The sequence below is a fragment of the Mesoplodon bidens genome (assembly GCF_964165515.1).
Source record: "Mesoplodon bidens genome assembly, chromosome: 5".
Taxonomy (NCBI): domain Eukaryota; kingdom Metazoa; phylum Chordata; class Mammalia; order Artiodactyla; family Ziphiidae; genus Mesoplodon; species Mesoplodon bidens.
In genome coordinates, this window is record NC_138161.1 from 56,370,220 (window position 1) to 56,384,896 (window position 14,677).

At 36.9% G+C, this 14,677-nt stretch overlaps 1 protein-coding gene across 1 annotated transcript in view; it reads left to right on the forward strand.

Moving 5' to 3' along the window:
- The window catches only part of TRAT1 (T cell receptor associated transmembrane adaptor 1), a 33,982-nt gene that overhangs the window by 10,323 nt on the left and 8,982 nt on the right, over positions 1-14,677 (forward strand). Inside the window, exons 2-3 of the mRNA XM_081235838.1 lie at positions 788-898; positions 8,521-8,557. Of these exons, the coding sequence (XP_081091964.1) occupies positions 788-898; positions 8,521-8,557 (148 nt within the window). The remainder of the gene's footprint in view (positions 1-787; positions 899-8,520; positions 8,558-14,677) is intronic.

Consider the following 14,677-nt stretch of genomic DNA (forward strand, 5'->3'; position numbering starts at 1 on the left):
TAGTGTTTTAACCAAATTAATTGGTAGCTCTATTGCAGAAGATAAAAGACTGCTCAAGTCTTCTCAGTTTTCTTATACTTTATGAAATATAAAAATTCCCTTAAAGGAAATAAAACCACTCATTTCACTAATCAAGGGCAACTGACAGGCAATATCCCACAAAACCCCCTTTACAGCTCAGGAATGAAAAAAGAGGCCTTCGCAGAGGGGAAGAGCAGAATCAACCCTCCATTATCTGCTCATGGAGCTCTAGATAGTATGAGAAAACTCCTTATGGCCAGTCTTGACAAAACTGGGTTACTATTATTCCAGTATTATTGTTTTATCCCAACACACAGTGTCCTACAGTACTGGGATTAGTAGAACGTGATAAGTGGTTCTCCATAATAATGAAAGCATGTATTCAATATGACTACAGACAAAGGATTAAAGAAAGGGGAAAAGTATAGCCTATTATGACTCTGCATAATTTGGAAGTTCTTAATTTTGAACCAAAGTTTTTATAACCTGTCACTATTTGTCAAATCTTAGTAGCTAGACTAAAAATGTCTTCCATTTCATCTTTACTAAGAATGTGGGACACTTGCTTTCTTTTACCCAGGCGGGAATTTGAATACCCATTTTGAAATCTGTAAAAAGCCTTTGGCTGTCAATGCTAACTGACTTCTTGACAGAGATTTGTCCTTTGTTGTGAATAAACACAGTAGTTTTAATTGTGGGAATACCTAGTTCAAAACAAATGAGTAAGCAGCTACTATATTAAGCGTGTGTTTGCTTCTGTTCACAGAAAACTCTGAATGCCAGTTTTATGTCTGGGCAATTCTAGCCTTCTTGGGTTTAGCTCTGACTATATCGCTTATCTTCAACATTTCCCACTATGTGGAAAAGCAGCGACAAGGTAAGACATTTTCAGAAATAGCCATATGAAACCGCATGAGTGGAGATTGAGTCACTGGAAAACCTACAGAATAAGATGATTTTATGAAATGTTATTCAATAAGATATTTTTATCTGTAGAAAATCTATTTGGTACATTTTTTTCACGCTGAAGGTTCTCTTAATTTAAACATGTAATCATGTTAGAAATGTAACTCCCAATTTTAGCTTTATCTCTACTAGAGGGTAGAGCATAGGAAGGGATTATCCTGGGAAAATGTATTTTTCCATCTTCCTCCTCCAGTTGAACAACTCACGAAATTGTAGCCTATTCTGGAGCATCTGTAAAGGTTCCTTCTGGTGTGTGATGAGAAGAGTGAAGAGTAGGTCTTTAAGGTTCCACTCAAGTCTATTCAAACTTCTCAGCATCAGTCAGGGCCTCTAGAGTGCAGCAGGCTTGGTTGGGATCAGAAGGGAACTGGAAAAGCAATAGACTTAACCACGGGCTTTTTGTCAAACACTCCCAGGGTCTAGGATCTGCCACCGACAGCTTTTCTTTCCATTAAGCTGGGCAGAAGTTTTAACCACGTGGCTTTCACCCTCTTGTGCCATGATTGAATTAGTGTGGTGCCCATCAAGTGGCACAATATTTGCACACTGTAGGCACTCAACATAGGCATGTATGCTGAATACAATGATGGGTGAATGGAGGAATGAAAGTTCAGCTATTTCTCGGAGTGCTCTTAATATTCTAGAACCAAAAAACTCTTGGGGGCAGGACATTTAAGTGGTAAACAAATAGAAAAGAAAAGGTAAATACATTTTCTTTAAACAGATGAAAATAAATAAAGCAAAGTTAACAAAACTAAGTTAGGTACATGTGTCCAAGAAAAAGTACATGAAGTTAAATTAGAACAATGGTCAGATTCCAAAGAGAGTCCTTGATCCACTTAAGAGTGTCTTAAGTGTTGATAACGCTAATGTAAGGTATGAAGAAGGCATTATTGTCATACAGATTTGAAAAAAAAGATGAGAGGCACTAGCAAATGAAGTGACATGGCTGAGGTCTCACATCTATTCAATACCAAAATTACGAATAAATGCTCAGTTTTTCAAATCATCTGTTTAAAACAGTTTCCACCAGCACATGCTACTTTTACACTGTTGACCAAATGTCCTCAGCCAGAAACCCAACACTCTTTTAGGCTATTATATCATCCCTATACCAAAGATGAAATTCCAGGTAAGCAACACATTTTCATTAGCAATGATTTCAGTAGTTATTTTTTATTTTCAAATATTTTTCAGACTAACAACCTTTATATGTCAGTGCAAGATGACCCATCAGACATCTTCTAAAAAGTTTCCTTTATAGAAAGAAGAGAGCTAAGAGTAGCACTTTTCTTTGTATAATAGCTTAAGATGACTACATTTCAACTTTATTAAAATATTTTATGAATGCAGATAATATTGTCACCTGAATTAGTAAAAGGTGAATTGAGAGCTGTAAGAGATGAAATAATTTAAGGTGGGAACCAGGACAAGAATAATTATCTGAGCGAGTACTTCACTCTTCCTTGATTCCCGCCGAAATCCTCTGGAGATTTGTATGGGGCCAGGGAACAAGTGGTTTTATGTGTTTAACGTAAACCCAACTGTTTAACTTAAATTTTATTTAGTAAATTTCACCTATTTACTTTCAACCTAAATAGTCCTTTTTTTCAGCCCTATGACTGCATTGAATTGTGGTGAATATGTATGTTTAGAATCACTTTTTATCAATGTGATCAAGATCAGGGCTGGTCTAATTTTACTGACCTATTACTTCTGCCCAGAACTATTTGGCTGTACCAGTCTATTACAACACAAGGTGAATAGGTTTTCCAATTCTCATTTTTGGTTGTTTGTGTATTGGGATTTATTTACCCATATTCATACCATTTTGCTACCATACAAACTTTTGGGGGGAGTTATTTGCTTGCGATGATTAGTTGACTACTGTTAAAAGACAGTTGCCTAACTAAAAAAAAGCAGGCTTTTCTTTTTTCTACAAAGACAGATTTTTTTTTTCTTCTTTCTAATTGTACAAACCCAGGCATGCTATACCTGACTCTATTGCCTGAAATCAACAGAGTGGGAAAGAACGCTTAAAAAAAACAGGAAATTGTGAATTACATCTATTGATGTACTTTTCAAAATCAATTTCAGTTCCCTCAATTGTTTTTAAAATCATGGCCTTTGAAGTCAAGCTGACCTGTATTAGAACTCTGTTTTCAATATCTACCTGGGAGAACTTGTCTGAGGAACATAACGTCTCTGACTTTCAGATTCCTTATCTACAAAATGTGGAAAATACTATCTAGACCATGGAGTTCTTGTGAGAAGTATGTAGATACCGCAGCACAGTGCTGAGGATTTAGTAGGCGGGTCCTGGACAGGGTACAGCCCACGTCACTGTTCCTGGTGGCCCTGGTGCTTCCTTCTTTTGCTCCTTCCACAAATGTTAGAGGTTTACTATGGCTTCATTGAATTTTAATGTCTGTTATTTCAGCGAACATTAGTTTCTCTCGCTTTTTCACCCCTCCCACCGTCCTTAAACTCTCTAAGCCCTCTCCAGCTCTCGTCCCATTTCCTGCCCCCCGTCTCTTTATTGTTTAACATGTCTGTACGATAACCTGAGTTTCAGTGATAACGCTTGTGTTCAAGTCACATACAGGCTCATTTTAGAGAGTTTTCTGTAGGCTTCCATGGAGTTGGTTCTAAATATTAGTCTATCTCAAATTAATTTATCTGAGCAGTAAAGAGCTAAAGACTCTCGAACACATCCCTCTTGTGTACCCTCACCAACTCCTTCATGGTGATCTTATGCCCTACAGATGCATATGAGCCCAGTGGATTGCCTGCTGCAGAGCCCTGCCTCTCTCTTTCTAAGGATGGTGAAAAAGACAGAGACGCCAGTGGGAGGGGGAGAAAAAGACACCTAGAGAGAGGGGAGTGGAGACATGCCAGAGTGCTCCAGTCTCCACCACAGCCCCCTGATGCTCACTGCACCATCACTCCCACCAGCCAAAGACACTACACCCTTACCCAGGTCTGAGCCAGGTCCCACACACTCTGTCTGACTACTCCAGGCAGGATGCAGTGTCCAGCAGGGGAGTCACAAGTTTCAGCACTGGGTCAAGTATAGGGATGGAGTGCTATCTCATACCCTCATGTGCACCTTCCCATCCTTTTAGGACAGCCTCTTTCCCCCACACCACACCCCACCCCCAACCCCCTAGACCTGCAATCTGCTAGGAATTATGGTACCACCCACTTCCACCACTGGGACTTGGGTTGGGTCATGGGTAGGCTCACCCCCGAGCTCATGGATCCAGAAAAAAACAAAAAAAGACAGACTTCACTCAATCTTTACTCCTTAGGCAGAGCACATTACCCTGGGTCTTGCACTTTATAGATGTGCAAATTTAAGATTAGCCTTGGAACAGTGTTTGCTGTTGCCAAATAAGGCCCTTTGTTCTTATCCCATCTCCCCTTTTTCTCTCTGCAGTCCATTCTCAACCACTCAAGTATTACTAATGACCCATCCTTTCTACCTCATATGAACAAACAGCACTGTCTTTCTTTCTCACCCAGAGATTCCAAGTGGATTTGGGATTAGTTCTGCAAACTGTTTGACTCCTTTTCAGTCCTCCTGAAGACCCCTCACTGCTTTGTTTCTCCTGGACAGACAGACTAGAAGAGATTGCATCATATTAGCCAGTTTTTCTGCCCCTTGGTCTGTGTACACAATGCCCCTGCATCTGGCCTTATGTAGCTTTTTATTTCTACATCTTTGTGCTATTCTTTGTGGCTAAGAAACTTGCAAGATATGACTCCACCTTGGCAAACAGTCAGTGAGTAAGTTTTGCAGGTGTATTAAATAGCTTATAAAAGAAAATCTCTATCCCAGCAACAATGCACTATCTACACATTCAATCAGATTGACAAGATAAGCCTCTCCTTGATGTTTTCTGCAGCAGGGCTAGGTAGAAGCTTTGAAATGGAGTCCTCCTTCCCCCAAAATAAATCTTTCATTTTTATGTGATTCTTTGTCCAAATCTGTTCTTTAGTAGGATTATATTTATTTCTTTTTCTGATAGGAATGCATTCACTTTTTCTTCCTTTAAGCCCCAAAACTATTTTTTATCTAATCTTTCTTCTCTGTTTTGAGAAGGATAAAGAACTGCATGGTTTCCTCATACATCAAAGTCCTATCAGGGTAACTCCTATTTGCTAGAAAATTATGGCACATATTTCACATTAAAAATGTATCATAAAATTTGTATTATGGGGTTTAAACCATGTGTTCTTGTTTCTTGTTGTTATGTATCGCACATGGAAGAGTGAACACTATAAAGGGGAAAACATAAAAGAAAATGTTAGCTCACACCCTTTCAACCATGAACCTGACCACAGTGTTTATATCTGAATCACAGAGAGGATTATGAAAACTCACCCAGCTTTTCTCACACAGAGTCTTGCAAACATAACTGCTTTATAATAAAAACTGTGTTTGATTTTATTAAATATAACTGAAATGTTTAAGTAGGTTTTAAACCATGCCATTTACTTTTAAATAAACCTATAAGGCCTGATGACAGAGCAAGCTCTTTTCGGGAGCCTGAGCTTGCTGACCTTTCTCCTTTGCCGTAACCTCTAAACCTTTGACTGCTATACCTCTATTGAAAGAGATCATATTCTATCACAGTTCTTATGGTAAGTATTGTAAAACTAAAACCACGCAAGTACTGATTGTCCCACTCCAGATTATACATTTAAATTTTAAGAGTAGTGTGATGTGGTGACCTCGAACTTTTAAGGTTCCCTTTCAGGGTGCTTCTTCAATACAGTTGGTTTTGATGTATAATATCCTTTAGCCATTACTTATTTTCTCCTTCTTCACATTGTTTTAGTTCCCTCTCCTTCCACCTAAGCATCGCATTATTATATTGTAGCCTTTATATAGTTGTTTCCTTTTTCACACAAAGCTTTTTGGTCTAAATCTTTTATACATCAAACTACATTTTCCTTTTCCTTTTGTAGAACTATCCTTTTACATACTACAGCAGTGTATTTTCCAGGCACCATCATTCATACTCTAAGCACCTCCAACTGGAAAATCCACATTATCTTTAAGAACTATTGGTCTGTTTGGAGAAACATTTTTACTCCATACCTAGTTTTTTTTTTATTCTATTTAAGTACTGTCACTATTTTTTGTTTGTTTTTATCTTTTCTTTGAATTTACTACTCAGTTGGTGAAAATCTTCTTGCGAAAGGTGAGATTTGATTATTTCATTTCAAATCAGGCTTTACTTATAATTCTTTTATCTTTCAAATAGCATTTAAATTATATGAACTAGTTTTCAGCTAATCCATTTAATGAAGAAACTTTGCAATTCAAATCAGCACAATTAAACATGGCTTGCTGCAGGATATGGATTTAGAATATATAATATTGATAACCAACTTTGTCATTTTCTAAAGTGTTTTTACATAAATTATTTCATTTATCTTCCACATCTACTCCATGATATAGGCATTATTAACACTACTTTATTGATAAACTAAGAATCAGAGTTTTGCAATGATTTTCATGTTCATTTGCAATGAAATGCATTGAAGAGCTGGTACCTAAATCCAGTGTCTTCTGATTCCTAACCCTGAATTTGTTCCATGATACCTCAGGCTACAGGTGGACTAAATTTTTGTGTATGCACTTTAATTCCAGACAAATTTGAATAATAATTAATGACCTGAGTATAAACATGTACCTCATATAAAAAGAAATCAATACATACTTTATAATTTCCAGTTAACAATTTTCTAATCTATATTAACTAATTTTTATTCCTATGCTTATTGATATTTTTTATATTTCTCAAGCTTTCTGATTTTGCTGGGTTTCCATTAACTTGTGGCTACTGTGCAACAGTAGACTTCTCTAGGCTTCTCCCAACATGCATGTTGCATTCATATTCACAAAACTAGTCTGAAGGTAGTTGAAAACAGCTGCATCTTTTAGATGCAGTCCATGGTAAGACATTTACTGTGGGCTAGAAGAAACATATTTCTGACAGATCCCAAATGGGATTCATCACTTTCGGTCCCATAGCTGCTTGATGTTTGTGCTTTGCAAAAACTTCCCGCATTTGGTCCTTTACAGAATTCTTCCAAAAACATTGACACATGACATATCCATTTCACCCTCCAATGTGGTGATTTTAATAATTTGTTTGAAACATTATTTAATAATGTTTCTCTAAGAGTTAATGACCTCTCTGGAGAATAACAACTTTGTCACACATAAATCTAACTAAAAATAGTCTTTGTAGTTGTTTGGTGACTTGCTCAATTATTGGGAAACATTTTTGTTAGTTTCTTACCAACACACAGTGTTTTCCAAATGTTAAAACATAAAGATCACCATTTGATTGCTATTGTCTCTGAGTCACTGTCAGAGACTTAGATAATACTGGGCTTTACTTTCATATGATAGCTTTTGCAAGATTTTGGTTTTTATTTAATGCCAGGCTTAATGATATGCAATCAAAATATAATAAATATCATATTATATACAACTATTCAGTTCAAAGAAAATTTATTGATAAACCAGTAATACACACTGCTTCATAATTTTTATCTTAATTATTAAAACTGAACTCTGAATTTCTCTTAATTTTCTCTAACTATTGCCTCTCTAAAAATTTCTTGGAACTATTTTTTTCCAATTTTGAATACACATATTTAATTTGAAGTACAAATACTTCCTCTCAGTTGCCTTTGAACCACCACCTCCAAGGTTCAACAGTGGATACTTTGAGATTTGACCCCTATTTTTTCATGATTTTACAATCTTACATCAAATCTCTGGTCAGTCTGGTTTTTGCAGACCAGCATACTGTTTCCCTTAAAAGCCATTCTACTGTTTTGATTACTTTTAGAGACTGTGTTGCCAACCTTTTCTGAATTTCTTCTCTCTAGAACCCTTATCTCTCCTTACCTCTCTATTTTTACCATGTGGGTGAAATGTAATCATGACCAGAGGAACTTCCTGAGCATCATTTTTATGTTGTTGTCACATACCAAGAAATGATAATGGACACTCCAAGATTAGATAAATAAGTAAATAAATAGAAGTGTCTTCTAGGGACTTTTTTTTTTTTTCTTGATAAGGAAGAAAAGCCTATCCAAACCAGCAAGGGCAAAGAGGGAAATCTGTCAGAAGGAAGCAGAGGTGTTTCGTGGAACCTGAAGGCAGAGAGTACAGCCAGGCCCCACAACAGACTGGAACCACAGAAAAGGCAGGGACAGGTTTCCAGTGTACTCCGCTTGGTGTTTCCCTGCATGAAATGGTCACACAGCTGGGCTCTGCATTACTGCCAAGCTGCACCATGTTTTCATTCCAGATTACCAAGAGGGAACCTGATTGGCCCAAATCAGAGAATATCCTTATCCCTAGTTCAAACGGTGGTGGTCAAGTGGCTTGATTAAAGATGTTAACTGACATTGAGGCTAAGCTCCCCTCAGAGCATGCTCTAGAAGGTTTAAGACATGTACGTCAAAATTTCTTTTAATGTGTCTATTTTGAATATCTTTCAGATAAAATATACATGTACTCCGATGACTACTTTCCCAGGTATGTAGAAAATGAGTCATAGATTATGATTCCCAAGGAATAAGGAGAAGTAACTAATGTTATATTGCTTATAGGTTTGGCTCAGGAATGTTTCACTTGGGTTAAAATAAAATGTAAAGTGAGTTTTAATTACTTTTGCTTCCACCTGAAGAATAATACTTATAATATTATTATCTGCCCTAGTTACTTATCCTGAATCAGTGAGAGAGCTGGATAAAGGACAAAATGAAACTCTAACCTGGTATCTACAGAATCCTCATTAATTCTGGAAGAAGATATCCTAGATTAGGATTCAGTTCAGGTTGTAAAAATGTCATCTAATTAAATATAGAATTGTGTGGCTCTTAAGAATTCAAGGTAGAAAGAAATCTGGCAATATTAATACAATTTAAGATATGTATGCACACATACATAAACAAGGATGATTTGTGCTGTGCCATTTTTAAGGGTATTGCCAATAAATAACTCTAAAATAATATGCAGTTATAGATATAACATAACTTAATCGCTTATACTTATTAAGCATGTTGCAGATAAATTTGTGTGGTATAGAACTTTTTTTAAAGAAGGGTTTATAATATAAAGCATAGTAAAGAAGTTTCATTTTCTTGGACAATACATTCTGACCCAAATGTGTCATTAGATTGGAAATTTCTCTTTTAGGATTAAAAAAATCTAAATATAGAAAATTTCCTAGAGGATTCTTCAAGACCTTTTTGAAATGGTAAACTGAAAGGCTGAAAAGGTCTTTCAAAAACACAGAGCTTTCTCACTGTACAGGGTAAGACTGCAAGCTTTCTATTGGTCTCTAAAATGTCCTTTTTTAAAAAAGAATTCTTCTCCGTGTGGAAATGTCTCTGGAAGATTCAGATCTGGGCTACAGGCAGACCCATACAAAAAAGACAATCTATATTTTATGACTGTTTTTAACATTGGATTCTATAACATGAGATAATTTAAGTCATTAGTTCATTTCAAGAGTGATTTGCTGATTTGGTTACAACAAAAAAATATGACAAAAAGAATCCTACATAACCATGTAGAAGTTAATCTGATGATTGATTTGATACTTGTCATTTGAAAGGCAGTTAAGATGCAGTGTGTAGTTTGTGATACTATCGTTCTTCCAAAGACTGGGTTGGTGGTTTTTGGATTAGGATGGGAAGAATCAGAAAGAAAAATTGGTAAAACACCCATCTCAAAGCAAGCAGGCTCTTAGCTGCAGGGAAAATTCAGAAAGGAGGCTTGTTCTTTTATAACATCTGTTCCTTCAATAAATATTCATTCAACAAATAAGCATTTGTTTAAACAACAGAGATACAAAGATGAAAAGATGAGATCCTTCCCTCGAGGATTTAATAATCTGTTATCTATTGTAATAAATCTCCATCTAGGCAAAATTTGAATATACAATGCAGATTGTATCTATTAAAAAGAGGCTGGCATATTAATTCACAAGTTTATGTATGTACTTCACAGTTTGTCTATTTCTCTGATTATGTAGTTTGGGAGCCAAAGTCACCTTTATAGGAGAGCATGGAGGATTCAGAAAAAAACAAATGAACTATCTCCAGCCATTAAGAAATAAACATTAAAAACAGCAGGTGGAAACAGGACTATCTTTCTCAGGTAGGGGTAGAATTGTGGATGCTTCCTCAGTCCTTAGATGGTTCAAGGATGGGTAGAAGGGAGGCAAGCTTCCCTCACACTGGGTTCCCTGCTGCACTGTCCCCCTGCTCCTACTCAGCATTGGTTTAGGTGGGAAGCTATGCTGGAGGGGAAAGAAATTTGCTTCTCTGGTCTTATCTTCCTGCTTCCCCAAATCCCTGCCTTCCTACATTAGTAAGTCAGGAACATGACCACTTTAAGGACAGCAAAGCATCTATATCTAATAGAAAGTTAAATATACACTTCCTGGTATTTACCCCTGGGTTACTTTATTTGTCCTTTAAATGTAATTCTACACAATTCTTGTCTTTTGATCTGTGTTAAGAGGATAATGCAGTAAGAATATCATCGGTTTGAGATACAAACAGTTCTGGATGTTAATCACTCTTGCAATTACCAGGTTTGTAATTTTGGGAAAATGAGCATTGCTGATGTGGAATTTTATCATCTGAAAAGTATGGATTATAATATAATACTGTACTTACAAGGGTAGCTGACTGATTTAAAAACAAACAAAAAAAGGCTGAATGCTTTATTAGGTGAAAATTAAGGTCTAAGAAAATTTCCACCCATTTGAATTATATTTACCCCTTAATTTAGGAAAGCAGTTCAGATTTACACTAAGCTTATTGTACCTGCTCAGTGTTCAGAGTCTCTCTCAAGGACTTAAAACAAATCCCCAGCAACTTTTGCATGGTCTTCTCCTGGGTGGCACTGAAAGGTGCTTTATCACGAAACATATCTCATCGCAGCTATTCTTCTACCTTAAGATGATTTCTTGGATTTCTAGTTTGGCAGGCTGAGAACCACCCCACTTCACTTCCCCTCTTTGCTAAATATACTGAGCTGGTGCCCTGGAATAGACCTTTAGTCTCAGCTGTCCTCTCCACCTGTTCCCAGGGGTGAGTATCCTGATGACAATAGAACTCCTGGGTAGCCTTCCCTGGTGCCTCAGACTTCCAGGTAGATATTCAGATGAGGGCCTCACCGTGACCACTGCCACACTTTGAACCAAAGTATCTCCATGTTTTCAAGCCTTCTGTTTGTTTTAATGTACAAGTAACCATAATCCAAGCTCCAACCCTGTGCGAATGCAAGAAGTCCAGTCCCTAACCTAAGTATTTTGGGGAATCCCCCAGAATGTGCTTATAGGTTCCAAAAACCTTATTCTTGGTTGCCTGTTGGGCACCCCTAGCTCTGTGTCACTGCTCTAGTTTTCTTTCCCCATCTTGTTTAGAATTCTTCATAGTCTCCTTTCCCCCAAACTTTGAGAAAAGACTCTTCTTTTCAAGGGCTCCAAAGCACTGGCAATATAAGCTCCTGTGTTTAACTGACTTTACAAAAAAGTAGACATCATTAGAAGGACATATGAACACTGATCAAGATGATAAAAATTTAATGTTAGATATCATTGCCTGAGAGTCCATTAACTTCCCCCCTCATAGGAAATATTACTGGTTCTTAGCTAACCCTAGCCAGACTAACCCTAGTTATACCAAAATTGCTGGGGTTTACACTTTTCTCCTGGACCAAGGGTCTATCTTTGATATCCACTCACCCCAAATTCAAGAAACCTACACCCATGGCACAATCCCTGCCAGAGAAAGTAAAAATTTAATGAGCATATACTCAGGAACACATTGTTGCAACAACTTTCCTTTTTCTCTCCTCCTTCATTATTGCTTTTTCTTTCCTTATTGTCTCATTCCCATCAGTATATAAACAGACAGTACTGTCTGACATCTTTTTTTAAAACAAGAAAAGTTCCCTTGATATTAGATTGCCTATTGCCTATAGTTACCTCTCCATTGCTCTGAACCCTTTATAGCAAAACTTGGAAGTGCCATCTACATTCTGTCCATATGTGCTGACTTCTCTTCCTCTTCTCTTCTTTCTTGAACCTACTCTATTCGATCTTCTGTCCTCAATAATCCACTGACTCGGCTTTTGTCAAGATCACCAATGAAATCTACATGGCAAATCTTAGTCTCATTATATGTGGTCCATCCGTAGCATTTGACACATTGACACTCTACTTCTTGAGACACTTGTTTCTCCAGACTCTGGGCCACCCCCTTTTTGATTTTTCTCAATTAGTAGCAGCTTCTTCTCCTTTGCTGGTTCCTGAACCTTCGACAACAGAGTGCCCAGGGCTCAGTCTAGTGAGCCTCTTCTCTATCTACACTCATTCCATTAGTAATTTCATCCTCTCTCATGGCTTTCAGTAACCTTTAAACACAGGTGAAGCCCAAACATATAACTGCCTATTCAAAGAAATGTCTACTAAGCAAGTCAGGTTAACACTTAGCAAAAACAACTTCTGATAGACCCTAAGCTTACTCTTTTTTATCAATCTTACAACTTCCCAGCCCTTTAAAATAGTTTTATTTAGTTTTACAGAAATCTTTCATTTTTATTTGGATATTGGAACCCTACATTTATGTCATAGATTTTGGGAGCTGAAAAGAACAATGGGGATTAAATAATTTAATATCCTTGTTCATAAATAAGGAAATTGAAATTCAGAGAATGTATGTCCAAAATCACCCACACAGAAGTAATGATTTTTTAAAAATTGAATTTACTTATTTACTTATTTAGATAATAAAGTATTTGAGGCATTTTCTTTAAAGGACTTTACAATAAAATAATAATAAAATATAAATACAAACTTTAAAAATAGAGACTAGAGAAAATTTATATGAAAGTAGAAAATTTGAACCCTAGTAAAAGATGCAATTAATATTATTTTAAATCTTGGAATGTCAGTAGATGTGCTGATTAGTTAGAAGATCATTTCAGACATGTTGAGAACAATGGAGAATCTGATCTGGCTCAAAACTCAGAGGTGCACTAGCCTCTGGGCATATTTATTAATATATTTTAAATAGTAATCAATCTTCAACATAATCTTCAACATAAAACACTGCCAAACGTTTGTGCTTGAAGTTTATTAGATATTTGCAATAGGCTGGAGCTATTTGGCATTGCCAAGTAAAGACATACATTTTAATTTGTTGGTTAGGCAACTGCTTCTTTATAATAGTTTATTTGTGATGATTAATCATTTGAGACCTGCCTGTAGACACAAGGCACTGCATTATAAATCACGTCTTATTTTCATTCATAGAGAATGAAATGATGTTCATTTTTGGGACATGATTTATCATTTGCAGGTTGTATCTGCTATCTGTGTGGGCTAGGAAAAATGGATGGATTGTCTTATTAAAAATTCTTCACCTTTTGCTATTATATTCTCTGTACAGCCAGAGAAAAACCATGAGCAGGGACTATTCCATATCCCAATATTAAGCTGTAGTGAATTACCAATGGATAGAAAGGTTATGGATGAGTTTCTTTGTTATCAGATAGGCTAAATACATGCCAGCATCTGGATTTTCAAATCATTTCATACAGGTATCATTTGATCTGTTTTTTTTTTTTAACGATACCTACTTACTATTTACATACACTGTCTTCTTTCAGAAGCATGGGAGTAATATAGGTGCTTGCCTTGAGATAAGAGTTCTTTTCTCTTTGATGCAATTCCCTCCAGCTCTCAGTGATATGTAATCTCAAAGTTAAAACATTTGCTGCTGTTTAATGAAATGCCACTCTCACTGCCTGAAATGTTCTTCTGTCCCCAACCTGCTATTGTGAAAGCTGGTCACCAGGGCCATTGTCACTGTTTGGTGACAATGGTAGGTTGTCTACTGTAATCCTAATAGGATTATTCAGATGAGGCTATAAGGAAAGCTAATCAAACATCAAGAGCAAATAGTATTCAGAGCTTTAGGACCAGACTTGCATTACAATCCTAGCACTGACAGTTACTGTCTATGTGTCTTTTTTTTTTAGTTACTTTTTTTTTTTTTTGCGGTACGCGGGCCTCTCACTGTTGTGGCCTCTCCCGTTGCGGAGCACAGGCTCCGGACGCGCAGGCTCAGTGGCCATGGCTCACGGGCCCAGCCGCTCTGCGGCATGTGGGATCCTCCCAGACTGGGGCACGAACCCGTGTCCCCCGCATTGGCAGGCAGACTCCCAACCACTGCGCCACCAGGGAAGCCCTGTCTATGTGTCTTTTGACAGTTTATCTCTCTAGCTTGCAAATTCCTTATGTGCACAATGGGGCTTTTAAAAAATGCATCTCATAGGGTTGTCCTGAGGGTTGAATGAGTACTGGCATAAAGAAAAGCTTTCACAATTGTTATTTATTGCTGATATTACACATAAGGTTAGGGAAAATACTTTCATCTATCTGAATCTCAGACTTATCTGTAAAGTGGAAAATAATAATATTTCTGCAGAATTTCCCTTGGTTTTTGATATAATGCATGTAAAACAGCACAGTATTTGGATGTAATAGGTGATCAATCATTGTATTGCATCTGCCAAGCTGAGTCTACGATATTCTCTGTCCTCTTATTTTTTAATCATCACTGTCAATTAATA